Below are 14,682 nucleotides of genomic sequence, written 5' to 3'. Positions count from 1 at the left end.
AGTTCGAGACCAGCCTGGCCAATATGGTGAAACTCCATCTCTAACAAAAATACACAAAATTAGCCGGGCATGCTGGCATGCGCCTGTAGTCCCACCTATTTGGGAGACTGGGGCAGGAGAACTGCTTGAACCCAGGAGGTGGAGGTTGCAGTGAGTTGAGATTGCCCCACTGCACTCCAGCCTGGGTGACAGAGCAAGACTCTGTCTCAAAAAAAAAAAAAAAAAAAAAAAAAACTATCTTACTCTGTTCACTGAAAATGCACTAAAATGTCATCTGATGGGCATGATATCTTATACTATCATAGTACACGATTAAGTTAGAGCTAATTTTGGCTACATGCATATTTGAGTGAGAAGACGAAATTAAAACATCATTACAACAGAATAAATGAGAAGAACATTCTAATCAGTGGTCAGATAGACTTAAGGAAGACAGCCAAGCCAAGGCCTCCATGCATCTGAGGTAGAGCCTTCTCTCCCCAGAAAGGTAAGCACTCCCACTGGAAGTCTAAACTACTGCAGGTTGGATTAAATACTGCTTAGTCACACCCACTCACTCGTCCAGCCCAGTGCTGCAGAGTCTTATTCAAACCTAGGCTGGCCCTGAAGGACAGAGAGCCTTTGGATTTAGAGTTCACCCGTGTCACAGGATATACTCTCTGAGGAGTTCTGGAACAAGCCCTTTATCTCTTTCAGACACAGACCAAAATCCCCAAATTATCTTCCTTGCAAGGAAACAGCTAGAAAAGACTCTTCAATGATGGCCAACGTTTCACTTCTTTCATGCTTTAGCTCTCAGCACTTGTAACAAAACATAACCTCGCAGCCTCTTGTAGGATCTATGAGAGGTACCTTACAGATGTGCACCACTGTCTCACTATAACATTCTACAAAACATCCTAAACATTTTTATATGAAAAAAACATTGAGAAGAGATATGCTATGTAAATCACAGAGGAATGTTTTCAAGTTTTAAAATACACTTTGTTTTTCTCTAGTCTAAATGTTCATGGCTTTTAATGCTTATCATCAGATATTTTAAATAAAGCTTTAAGTCTTCTGTCACGTCATTCTAATAAAAAGGAAGGTAGCACCCATCACACAGATTGTCCTCCCAAGGATGTAGCACATCTTATTTTAACTAAAATTTGCCATATGCCTACATCCTCTCAAAACAACAGTAACATTTAGGAGAGGGAAGTTACACCCTATATTATCAGTGAACAGCAGAGATTCACCAAATCCAATAAAAAACGCTTTAAAAATATTTAAATGCTAAACCTAGTTAGCAAAAGCATATACAGGTTGAGTACCCCTTATCCCAAATGCTTGGGACCAGACATGCTTCAGATTTCTGATTTTTTCAGATTTTTGCATTACACTTACCAAGTGAGCATCACAAATCCAAAAATCGGAAATCTAAAATGCTCCAGTGAGCATTTCCTTTAAGTGTCATGTTGGTTCTCAAACAGTTTCAGATGATGGAGCATTTTGGATTTTAGATTTTTGGATTTGGAGATGCTCAACCTATATGCTGAACAACTGCCACGGCACCCTATCTTAAGCCTGCCATCAGCGCTGGCTAAAAAATTAACAAAAGTATTCCATGTTGCCTACAAAGAGAAGGGAAAAGTAAAATAATGCAGACAACAATGATTAATAAATATAACTAACAAAAAGCAATTATTAAGCACATAACTGGGTACCAGATTCTGCACTAAGTGCTCAAAGGGTTCTAGGAACAAGTCTATGCCGGAAAAAAATAAAAATAAAAGGATTCAGGGGCCTAGACACAAAGTGTGAAACAATGTGTTTCTGGAAGAGAAGGATAGTGCCACTCTGTGGCATTGCAGCCAACTGTGAAAAAAGGACAGACAGGAGACTGGACGGTCTCTCTGCACACATGTGCCACACACAAAACCCAAGGACTTCTAATCCTAACTCTGCCACCAGATTTGGTAGTGATGCTTCCTGAAGTTCAATCTTCTGCACACTGCTTTCATGATATTTACCCCACCTTGTACCATCCATTAGAGTATTAACATTTTTCATTTAGTCATTTTAAGTTGTATACAATTTTAAAGAAATTTTATGTTGCTACTATAATATAAAATCAAAATGAATTTTGTCCTTTGAAGATGTCAACTCTCTGAGAAACTCCTCTAACTCTCCCATCTCCTAGGCCTCAGTGACTCCATCTGTGAGATGGGTAAAATGTTGAGACTATCTGTAAGGACAGATATTAACAGTTAATGTGGTAATTACTTCTGTGAGTTTATATAAAAATTAAAATATACAGGTGAATGCCATCATGACTGAATTGGAAAGAGAATTTAAATTTAGTGATGGAAAGAACACTGGAGATCATCTATTCTTATCCACACTGTGTTATGAATGATATATCAAGGATCCTGGGATTCAGGGTAACAGCAGAAGCTCACAGGAACTGCCTCATAAGACTATTCAAGGGACTTTCTCACCTCCAGGATTTACTCAAGCAAGAACACAGGGGAAGTTGCTATAAAGTTAAGAAGGCCAAATGCAAACTAAACCAACTCCTGAGTTGATAGGAATTCGGCCACGTGAGTGTCTCATCACCAGGGGATCCTAGAATCTTGAGGACCAGCTTTTATCTCCAGAATGTGCGACCTAGCAAGTTGGCTTCACTTCTAAGGCAGAAAGAAACTCAAGCCCCTTAAGGAATCACTAGTTCAGTAGGCTCTGATCTTCTAGATATCTTCTAGATAATCACTAGTTCAGCAGGCTCTGATCTTCTAAATACATTATTTTCATTACAGAAAAAAATAGAAGTTATAGAAAAAAAGGTTTTTAAAAATCACCCATAATTCCAATATCAGAGAAAACTACTGTTGATCTCTTCCTAAGTATTTTCCTATATACACACAAAAACTCCATACAAACATCCATTATACTGTTTTGTTATATTACCTGTAGAAATACTTACATCTAACCAGCTACCCAGCCAGGGAAGACTGTTGATGAGGAAAGACTCATTTCTAGCTGTACGTGTATCCGGGTATTTCAGTAGAATAAAGAGACTATGGATAGGCATAAACAATCTTGTCTCACTGGCATTAGCCATTCTACATCTTTCCTTCTTCCATCTTTTTAATCTTCTTTCTCTGAGACTTTACACTTTTTTGGTTCCACCTCCCATCCCTAGTCTATCTCTGTCTCACCATGTACAGTTGTTTCTTCTGTTCATTATTAATATATTTGCATTGCAATTTCATATGATCTAGACATGATTTAAAAAACAATTAAGTTTGCCACAATTATACATTCAACAATGATGTGAGGAACTCTGACTAAAGGAACAGTCAGCTGAATGAGCTAACTGAGCAGGCAGGGCAGTCAGCTGGAAGGATTGGCTGATTAAGTGACTCTATAAAGACAGGAAGGCAAGACCATAACTAAAGGTGAAAGTGGGAACCAGAGACCTGATGGGTAGCCAAGGACTGCGTCTCTTTAGGTCAGACATTATATACCTTGTAAATAAGAGGACAAGAGCCAAATTCTAGAAATACAGGTGGCAAGAGACCTTCCTAGAGATTTGATGAAAGGATGGGGACTTATTTCTAAGAATAAATCACAAAAGTGGGCAAGAGGCTTGGGGAGGCTACATGCTGATACAGAGGGTAGTATCAGATTTCACAAACTATTAAATGTATGTGTAATATACATACACAGACAGAGATCAAAATAATCTAACACTGTATTATTTGCATTCTTTTATGTGCAACTCTCTTCCACTCCCCTACATACACGCACCCTACAATCAGGATGAATGTTTTAGTGATCTCAATAAATATAAATGGATTAAATTCATCAGATAATTATTTCTTGCTATATACTTTTTATAATTTACTTAAAACATAATAAAAAGGTTGAAAATAGAAAAATTACTCCATGCAAACGCTTATAAAAGAATATGGTATTAATACTAGATAAAACTATTTTACAACTATACATTTGTATAATTGTACATTTTATATTCTATATTTTACAATTTAAAATTGCATGCCAAATTTTAGTTTATCTTATAAAATGATCATTTTTGGTTCCTTTTGGAAATATCTGGAAAGAAATTATAAATATACATTTATATAACACATATATTCTACTTCTCAATCATTAAGAACATATTCATTAGTTATTCAGACATGGATCACATTCTATTCTCCAAACGGCTCTTTCTCTCCAGTTTAATGCATCCACACAGAATACATCTGTGTTGCCCATAGCTGAGGACTGTGTGTACAAAGATAAAACACCCACTCCTGGCCTTGACACATTCTAAATGTTACACATTGTAATCATCTGCATGACATAATGAAAAACTGTAACTCCTTATTTAAACTTGTTTATCTAAGCTCCAAATGACAAGCTATATGAGGTCAGAGCCATTATGTATTTTCCCTGCTACCCTCTTTGAAAGTAAAACTTCTACAGTCAATGAAGGCCATAATCAGCTTTCATCTAAGCTCTTCTTAACTTGCAGAACAAATTCTACTGCACTTATCATAGATTTGGTGCTAAAATTTCAGTCAATGCTGCCTAACAACCATCTATTACAATTTTTCTGTTGAATTAAGACAGTATAATGCTCTATGGCTCAGAGAGCTAGCGGGCTACATGGTTTTGTCAATCTTTAATATTGACATACTGCAAAAGGCAGAATCTCTTTTCAATTCCCAGTTTGCAATTCATAATTCTCAGCCCTTGATTAAAGTTCTCACCAATGTTAAGAAAGCAGCAGAAGGAAACCACATGAAACTCAAACTATCTGGAGAGGGGGAAATATTAGTTATTGTTTATTGTGATAGACAAATGCCAAAAAAAGTTAAATTTTAACCTGAAAGACTGAAACCAAGTCTTCAATTAGCCTCTGTCGTGAAAAATAACCAAAAAACCTTGTAGTAGGTATTCCATCTCACAAGGCAGAATATAAATGTAACTGAGAAAGTGGAATACAAAAGGTTTTTCTTAAATGTCTTTAAACATATATGAATGTGTATGAGCAACAGAAAAAGAATCTTCCCAAACTCTTTGAATATTATGTTCCAAACATGACACCATAAGCTACAATCATAGCAAAGAAAAGACACATATAGGGAGACTCACTTCTAAGACTTTTTGAAATATTTTGAGCTATATTTAATTCCAGAGCAATTTTGCTCAATCTGGTTGGATTTAGTCCTCCCCTATAGAGAAGGGGAATAAAAGGTTATGGGACATATTCAACATTATATAATGGTTCAAATATTAAACCTGAATAACAGTTCTAACCCACTGAAATGACTCAGAGAAATTATACAATCACATACAGCAAGGATCTATTACTTAAAGGCCAGATTGTAAATATTACAAGCTTGTATGCCACAATTCTCTGCCACAACTATTCAACTCTACCATCGTAGCATGAAAGCAGTCATAGACAATAGGTAATGAATAAATGTACCTGTGTTCCAATAAAACTTTATTGACAAAAACAGGTAGCCCATCCACAGGCTAGAGTTTGCTAACCCCTGACACACAGAACTACTTTCAGGCTTAGACAATCTTTCCTATGTAGGGAGATATGCCAATGTGAACATAAGATAAAGTAAAATCACATAAGCTCTTTTGCTTGGATGAAAGACTCCATCACTGATCTAAGAAAATAAGACTTTGACACAGTAGTTACAGGTTCCTGTTCAGATTATGCCCTTCTACATGAAGACATTACCAGTGGAAACCCCACATGAGAGTAGTTGTGGGGTGAAATTATAAATGTACTTAGAAATGTTTCTTTTCCTATTGCTTAAAAGCTTTATTTTTATTCGTAACAACCTCTGCAAATATAAATGCTTTTTTTTTTTTTTTTGAGGCGGAGTCTTGCTCTGTCGCCCGGACTGGAATGCAGTGGCCAGATCTCAGCTCACTGCAAGCTCCGCCTCCCGGGTTTAAGCCATTCTCCTACCTCAGCCTCCCGAGTAGCTGAGACTACAGGCGCCCGCCACCTCGCCCAGCTAGTTTTTGTATTTTTAGTAGAGACGGGGTTTCACCATGTTAGCCAGGATGGTCTCGATCTCCTGACCTCATGATCCGCCCGTCTCGGCCTCCCAAAGTGCTGGGATTACAGGCTTGAGCCACCACGCCCGGCCCATAAATGTTTTATTTAAGATTACTTACCCATATCTTGCCAGAGATGCTAAAAAGACCAGCCATTCCAGACATCCTTAAAAAAAATAGAGGAAACAGTGATCATATATACTATATAAGAAAAAATAATGAAAATCAGGTCAGGAGGACTGGTCGTTTTCCCTCCACGTCTTGCTAAATATTGCCCCCTCTCCCAGATTCATATCTGTTCCTACAGAACTTAGATTCAGTGGCTATCATTTGAATCACTCTGCTGCAAATCTATCCCAATTCCTTGGCCCTTTCTCCTTTCATTGTACCTACCTGGCAAAAATCTCAACCCCGAGCAGCTGAAAGTCTCCAGGGAAAAAATATCACATAACCAGATGACAGTTCTTTCTGCTTCATAGTCCCAAGCCTAAGTGGACAGTTAATAATGTCCAGTACTTTATAAGCTCTAAGATACTAGCTCATTTCCTTTTCCTTCTCTTCAAAACTTGACACATCTTCCCATCCCCATGTACTCTCAGCTAACAAGCACTCCTCATATGTCACTGAAATTAGAAGCCACCACGTGATCTCCTCATCTTCCCACTACCAAATCTGAGCCTGGGGCCCACCTGCATCCACCTTCTCTTGTTATGACAGGTAAAGTCTAACTGTCCTATCACAGTCCAATTCCTCTACTTGTGCCTTGGATCCTATCCATTTGGTCTTATTAGGACTTGGTTCTTTCTCTCATCCTCACTTCCTGCACGAGCAACTTCTCTCTCTCTCTCCTACAACAGTCTCACTAGCAATATAAACGTGCTCTACTCTCTTCTACCTTTTAGAAAGAGTATCCCTGGACCTCACATGGCCCTTCAGCTTCACAAACTTTTCCAGAGCACTCTACACATACTGTTTCTTCTTTACTGTATCTTTAATCCATTCAAATCTGGCTTCCACACTCGCCACTACAGGAACACTGATTGTCAAGGCCATGATGACCTCACCATGCTTCATTCAATGTCCACGTCTCAGACTTGATATCCCTTCGCCTCTTAATAACATGGGACACAAGAGACTACACTCTTCTTCTTGAACACTCTCATTTGGCTTCTGGAAAATGGCAGCCCTAGTTTTCATGTTGCCTCTTGGGTACTCATTTTCAGTTTCCTTTGGCAGACTTCTCAACACAGGTTCTTAATTTGGGGGTGGCCCATGACTCATCCCCAAGTACTCTTCTCTCTTTCCTTCTTTCTAGGTGTTCCCCTCACCTCAACACTGTCTGTAGGTTTTTGTGTTCCTGAATTCTTCATGGGGGCCCATTTCCATGCATCCGATATGCTTCGAATCTGTATCCCCACCCAAATCTTAGGTTCAATTTGTGAGATATGATAGAGTTTCTCTTCAAACAGCCTAATCTTTTAATTCATAGTTACCGGCCCCCCACCCTGCTTCTTTTTTTCTGCCTTTGTTAAATGACCAGGCATGCCACAGTACCAGGCATTATCAGTACCAGCTCACATTCCTTTCCTTATTTAAAAAACAAAAACCAAAAAAAAAAACTTTCTAACTAACTACAGACACCCCTTCCCCTTTCCTCTCTCTTTTACGTGCCCACCTTATCTAAAAAAAGTCAAATGTTTAGCCAACGAAAATTAGTTTAGATTACACACCTGACCCAGACCAATAAGAAAAGGGTACAGGGGCAAGACTTGCATCAAAAATAAAGGGTCTCGTGCCCCTTTGTTCAAGTGTGCTCTCATGGCGACTGGCCAAAAAGGCACCCCTTTGTGCAAAAATAAAATTACTTTGCTAAATATCCTTTGTTCAAGTGTTCAATTTCCTTAAAATTGTAAGCGTTATTCCTAACAAACTGTAATCCCTAATTCTGGAGGTGGGGTCTTGTGGAAAGAGATTGGATCATGGGGGCAGATTCTCATCAATAGTTTAGCACCATCCTCTTGGTGCTGCTCTCTTGATAGTGAGGGAGCTCTCAGGAGATTTGGTTGTTTAACAGTGTGGTGCCTCCTCATCCTTCTCTCTTGCTCCTACTCTGGCCATGTGATGTTATGTGTTTCCCCTTCACCTTCCACCATGATTGTAGGTTTCCTGAAGCCTCCCCAGAAGCCAAGCAGATGCTAGCATCATCCTTCCGGTACAGCCTGTAGACCCATGAGCCAATTAAACATCTTTTCTTTATAAATTACCCAGTCTCAAGTATTCCTTTATAGCAATGCAAGAATGGACTAATACAGCATCCAACGTGACAGTTCTACAAAGTCTGCATCTCAAACCCAACAAGTTTTATACAGAATCCTTAATTTTCTCTTGCCCAAGGCAATAACAAGTACCAAGATCCATCATGTACTCAAATCAGAAACTTGTAAGTTTTTATTATGAATCCTTCTTCTCCTTCACTTTGGCCAAGCCTACCTTCAAAACATATTTTAAATCCACTCAGCCTCTCCATCCCCACATCACCACTGCCGCCACCTGACACAAGCTACCACTCTAAGGCTTGACTTGCTTCATCCATTCTTGCCCTCTCTAATCTCCTCTCCTAAGGGTCACCTTCTCCTTGTGTGTGCTGGTAACTTCCAACTTCTTTCCTGTGGCCACAGGCCCTGCATGATCTGGCTTCAGCCTGCCCCTCTTATTCAGCTGATCCTATACTCCCTTTCACTATACTTGACACTGGTCACCATTCTGTTCCTTAAGTACACCAAGCTCCTTTCCAAACTGGGGCTTATGCATATGCCATACTCATTCCTGGGAATAATCTTCCCTCTGCTCTTTGCCTAAGCTAGTTCTTTCTGTCCTTCAGATCTCACCTAGAGGCCTCCCTTCAGAGAAATGCCTCCTGCTCCCTCCATATAGAAGAGCAGGTCCATAACCCCATAGCTATCCCGTCTTTGTAAAGTATGTTGCTGTGTTTTTTATCCACCCTTACACAGACTATGATTCTCTGTACCTGCGGTGAATGTCTGTCTTGTTCAGCGTTGAATACCTAGCAGCTAGAAAAGTATCTGGCTAAATCAGTGCTCAAATGGTTGTAGAATGAAATGTGAGAGAGGAGTTGTTTTTAGAGTGAGCTATGTGTGTTTCCTTAATATTAATATAGATGCCACTAGATGATTTACTCCTGAAATATTGCTTGATTTGCTCCTTTTTCAGTAGGGAAATTTCTTACACTTGTATTTACTAACAAAAAATTATCTATATATATGACAATCCATTCAAAATTAAAACCAACTATGGAAAAAGTTGTTATGGTTTGGCCTAATCTAGCTCACCAAGTATTATACAGTTTGCCGTCAAGGCCAAATCTATCCCCTGTGGTATTCTGCTAGGCAGCCAGTGACTCCACAGGTTTTGTTTTCGACATAATATATACTAGCAATTCCTTCATAAACTATAATTCAATAAAGAGTTATTCTCTATCTCATCAATAACTTAAAAGGAAGAAAGAATGGCAAATTATTTCTTCCTTTTAAGTCATGATGTTGAATACCATATTTTGTAAGGAGAAAAACAGTCATCGTGGCTTAGTGCAAAAGCTGGAAAAGAGGCATTCTGTAACCCACTTAAATCTGGCTACTTAATTCCCAGTGTATTAAAAACCAGCTGAAACATATGTGGGTCACAAAACCAGAAATACTGCATGGGCTAAGCATGGCCATGAGTAATCTGGGTAATCGGAAGTAAATGTGAAGAAAAACAGAGGCTTTTTTGAGACCCACAGGCTATTAACTTAAAACCTCCTGTTTTATTAGTAACACCTTGTCATTAAAAAATTAAGTTACGTTAGAGAAGCTGGGGATTTCCAGCCGGTCAGAGGCTCAACTGATTGCCATTTCTTCTCTAAGATATAATTCTGCAGGTCTTCGAAGATTCCGGGGCCACGATAACGGCGGAATATCCCATCCTTTGCACTATAAATTATGAAAACAAGTAGAAAGCAAATGCATTAAAATAACAGACGTTACAGATACTAAAAGTTAAAATAGCTATTGGCAATACATCTGAACGCCACTTGAATTTTAAATTGACTCAATTGAAAAATATATAGTTAGACATAAATCAGAAAGCATTAATAAGCTTTATTACAAGTGAGAAATCCCAGCCTAAAAGCATTAACATTCTATGTTATCACCGTACAATGTGTGACTAAACGCAGAGTTCTTGTCAGTGTTTAATATGACAAGTTACTTATTATTTTTGCTACCAATTACTTTAATTTTTCTCTTACAATAGAGAAACAGCCAGTTATCAAGTTTAAAACATTGTATCCACATTTTCAAATTTATGTCATTCAAGGCCCTCTCCTCAAACACCAACAAAAAACCTCATACGCCCTTCAACCTGCCCTCTCACCTACTTGCTGCAATCAGGGCTCCCAGAGAAGAGTCTAGGCTTGCTGTTTTCTCCTCTTTATGTCTCATTCACTACTTGGTGCAAGTGCGGGATCTGCTTCCAGGACTGCCTTGAAACCACTCATATTGGGGGTCTCCAATGACCCCTAAGTGCTGTATCTATTTGTTTCCTTCACCTGTCACTGGCATTGTTCATTCACTGCTGAATACCACTTCCTTCTTCCTTTTGCTTGGCTTTTACAACTGGAGCTCCCTGAAGTTCTTCCTACTGCTCTGATCATCCCTTCTCCTTTTCCTTTACTCACTGTCTTCCTTTGCAGAAGTCCTAATGTTGGCCAATCCCAGGTTCCATCCTTGACCTGCTTCCCTTCCTACCATACACGTTCTCTCTAGATGTATTTCAACTGTTATTTACCTCAATGCTGAGGAATTCTCAATATGTATCTCCAGTCTAGGTCTTTCTTCTGAACTCTGGATCCTGACATCAAACTGTACCTAGACTTCTCCATTTGGAACTGGGAAGGGCAAGTCACACTATCTTTTGGATTTTTGTCTCTATCTTTCAAACCTCTTCTAATTTTCATGGCTCCTAGTCTCGAAGGCAGGCAATAACTTTTACTAGTTAGTTACACATGGCCTGTTAGTAGTCATCATAGACTCTTCCTTCCCATGGCCAATCAGTCACCAAGTCCCACTGCTCCTACTGCCTATGTTTCTCTGGAATCCACTACTTTCTTTGTCTTTCCCCTGCCTGTACCTGAGTCTCTCTGGCCTCATCACTCAGCATGATCCAGCTATACCTGTGGTCCAGCCATAAAGAACTAGTTCAAAGTTCTCAAAAGGTACTTCATTCTCTCTTGGGCTTTTTTATGCTATCTCCTTTAACTGGAAAGACTTTCTCTACCTTGTTGGCTTAATGCACTCCTAGTTAGATATTAAGAATTACCCCACCTCTAATATCATCAGAGAAATCTCTGAATTCTCCTGCCCACCTACCCCTGACATTAGGACCTCCATCTCTGCAGCACTCCAGGAAAGCTTCTCTTGTCACAGCTTTCACTCAGAGCACACCAGCCTTGTTTCCCTCACATGTTAAGCTGAATAAGTGGCGGTCATGGAAGACAACTTAGAATTCCTGGTACACGTCTATTGATTTCTAATCTTTGCAAGATTAGAAGATTATTTAAACTTACTGAAAAAATGCTGGGAGAGTGGTGACAAAGAAGCGGCCACTCAAACCTACAAGAAGCATAAACAGAATAAAAGTTATACTTAAGTCCTCCAAAAAAAAGCATTCTTGAGCTTACCTTCATAATCACATTATTAAAATCATTGCAATTATTGATTCACATTTACTATTTTTTTTGACTTAAAGAAATTTCATTTCTACCCATTTTTATTTACCTAACATTTTCCAGTAACTGACATAAAACTTGTATCACTTGGATTGTAAGGAGGCTGAAAGGATAGAATTTAGAGCCTTGCAAAATGGGATTTTGCAAAGTGAAATACCCACTTCCCCATTTACTAACTTTATAACTTTAGATTATTTAACCTCTCTTAGTCTCAGTCACCTTTTTTCTGTAAAATGGGTATATAAAAGCCTAACTTAATTGTTCTAAAGTTAGATTAGGGCAAGTATTATTAGGCTTAGCATGGTGCTGGGTACATAGTGAAGGACTCAACAAACTATAGATATGATTACATCAGTCATCAGTTTAAAAAGAGTAAGTAATATGAAACGCTTAAGATCATGTATAATGTTTGTACATTTGTAAAATCTGTAAGTATAAAATCTGTAAGAATATATGTACGTGAAAAATATTTTTGCCAATTTGTTTTAGCAAACCTTTACTGAACACTAAGTACATATCAAATGCTATGCTATGTGCATGTAAAGACAAAGATAAATAAAACCCTTAGTACCTCAACAAGTATCTACCAAGCACCTTATTTGTTCCAGAGACTGTTGTTACCGCTCAAGACACATGGATGAATAAAAACATGTACAACCTTTATTCTCACAGAGCTTATAGTCTAGTAGCAGAAGGAAATAACTTATTCAAATAATCACAATCACAACCACAAACAGAGAATAATAATATCAAAAAAAGAGTAAGTGTGCAAAAAAATGCTGAATGAGACTAGGAGTAAAGAACAGATCCTTGCCCTTTAAATGTTACAAATAAATAATATTTGCATGGGCACCAAGAATGAGTAAAGAGAATGAAAGCTTAAGGATCCTCCTGGCCAACATGGAAAAATGACAGAGGCATCATTTTAACATTTTCCATCACAGTTGCCTTTCCCACTGTAGAATAATGTGAACAAAATCAAATATCTATTCAAATTAAGTTGCTCAAATCATACATCTCTGTGGTCACTCGCAATTCAAAACACTGCAGCTTTACTTTTAATAACATGGGAAATTGCCGGGCGCGGTGGCTCAAGCCTGTAATCCCAGCACTTTGGGAGGACGAGACGGGCGGATCACGAGGTCAGGAGATCGAGACCATCCTGGCTAACACGGTGAAACCCCGTCTCTACTGAAAAAAAAAAAATACAAAAAACTAGCTGGGCGAGGTGGCGGGCGCCTGTAGTCCCAGCTACTCGGGAGGCTGAGGCAGGAGAATGGCGTAAACCCAGGAGGCGGAGCTTGCAGTAAGCTGAGATCCGGCCACTGCACTCCAGCCTGGGCGACAGAGTGAGACTCCGTCTCAAAAAAAAAAAACATGGGAAATTGACTTTCACCCATTTTATAAATTAAATACATATTCAACATAATTTAGTAACAAAAGATGAGTCTTCTCAAAGAATTCTGTATTTTATATTTCATTTCAGATCAAGTGGATTCCAAAACATCTCAACCGTATTTAAAAGGAAACACAGTACTCTGGAGTAGTAAAAGTCAATGTCACAAAAAGAAACATTTACTACAAAAATTTGTCATTGTACATTGGAAAAAAAGGTGTGTCGCCAGTAATATAAACACAAGTGACCCAAAAATAGGTCAACTGAGGATTGTAACAAGCACTTCTAAGCACATTTTCATCTCTCATGTTGCTAGGGATTTCACCCTGGAGAAGAACAAGGGTATCCTACAGTATCCTTCCAATTCTAAATTACCAGGGGAAAAATACTTACAATAAATAATAAAATAAATACTAAAATAAGTACTTAAAATAATACTAAATATTTAAAAAACTAATATATGCCTTTGGTTTAAGATAATTATTATGAACAGTTTCATACATTACTTCTTTTTTTATTATTATTATACTTTAAGTTCTAGGGTACATGTGCATAACGTGCAGGTTTGTTACATATGTATACATGTGCCATGTTGGTGTGCTGCACCCATCAACTCGTCAGCACCCATCAATTCATCATTTATATCAGGTATAACTCCCCAATGCAATCCCTCCCCCCTCCCCCCTCCCCATGATAGGCCCCAGTGTGTGATGTTCCCCTTCCCGAGTCCAAGTCAGCTCATTGTTCAGTTCCCACCTATGAGTGAGAACATGCGGTGTTTGGTTTTCTCTTCTTGTGATAGTTTGCTAAGAATGATGGTTTCCAGCTACATCCATGTCCCTACAAAGGACGCAAACTTATCCTTTTTTATGGCTGCATAGTATTCCATGGTGTATATGTGCCACATTTTCTTAATCCAGTCTGTCACTGATGGACATTTGGGTTGATTCCAAGTCTTTGCTATTGTGAATAGTGCCACAATAAACATACGTGTGCATGTGTCTTTGTAGTAGCATAATTTATAATCCTTTGGGTATATACCCAGTAGTGAGATGGCTGGGTCATATGGTATATCTAGTTCTAGATCCTTGAGGAATTGCGATACTGTTTTCCATAATGGTTGAACTAGTTTACAATCCCACCAACAGTGTAAAAGTGTTCCTATTTCTCCACATCCTCTCCAACACCTGTTGTTTCCTGATTTTTTAATGATTGCCATTCTAACTGGTGTGAGATGGTATCTCATTGTGGTTTTGATTTGCATTTCTCTGATGGCCAGTGATGATGAGCATTTTTTCATGTGTCTGTTGGCTGTATGAATGTCTTCTTTTGAGAAATGTCTGTTCATATCCTTTCCCCACTTTTGGATGGGGTTGTTTGTTTTTTTCTTGTATATTTGTTTGAGTTCTTTGTAGATTCTGGAAAT

The 14,682-nt window shown here is 38.6% G+C and overlaps 1 protein-coding gene across 1 annotated transcript in view; it reads right to left on the bottom strand.

Moving 5' to 3' along the window:
• Positions 1 to 14,682, bottom strand: part of TMX4 (thioredoxin related transmembrane protein 4) — a 51,245-nt gene that overhangs the window by 12,724 nt on the left and 23,839 nt on the right. The window contains exons 3-5 of the mRNA XM_023217870.3: positions 11,699 to 11,744; positions 9,936 to 10,064; positions 6,196 to 6,241 (exon numbers count right to left, since the gene is read on the bottom strand). Coding sequence (XP_023073638.2) covers positions 6,196 to 6,241; positions 9,936 to 10,064; positions 11,699 to 11,744 — 221 coding nt within the window. The remainder of the gene's footprint in view (positions 1 to 6,195; positions 6,242 to 9,935; positions 10,065 to 11,698; positions 11,745 to 14,682) is intronic.

This window comes from Piliocolobus tephrosceles, chromosome 20 (assembly GCF_002776525.5).
Source record: "Piliocolobus tephrosceles isolate RC106 chromosome 20, ASM277652v3, whole genome shotgun sequence".
Taxonomy (NCBI): Eukaryota; Metazoa; Chordata; class Mammalia; order Primates; family Cercopithecidae; genus Piliocolobus; species Piliocolobus tephrosceles.
The sequence above is the reverse complement of the archived record's forward strand: the minus strand, read 5'-3'. Positions and strand labels throughout refer to the sequence as shown.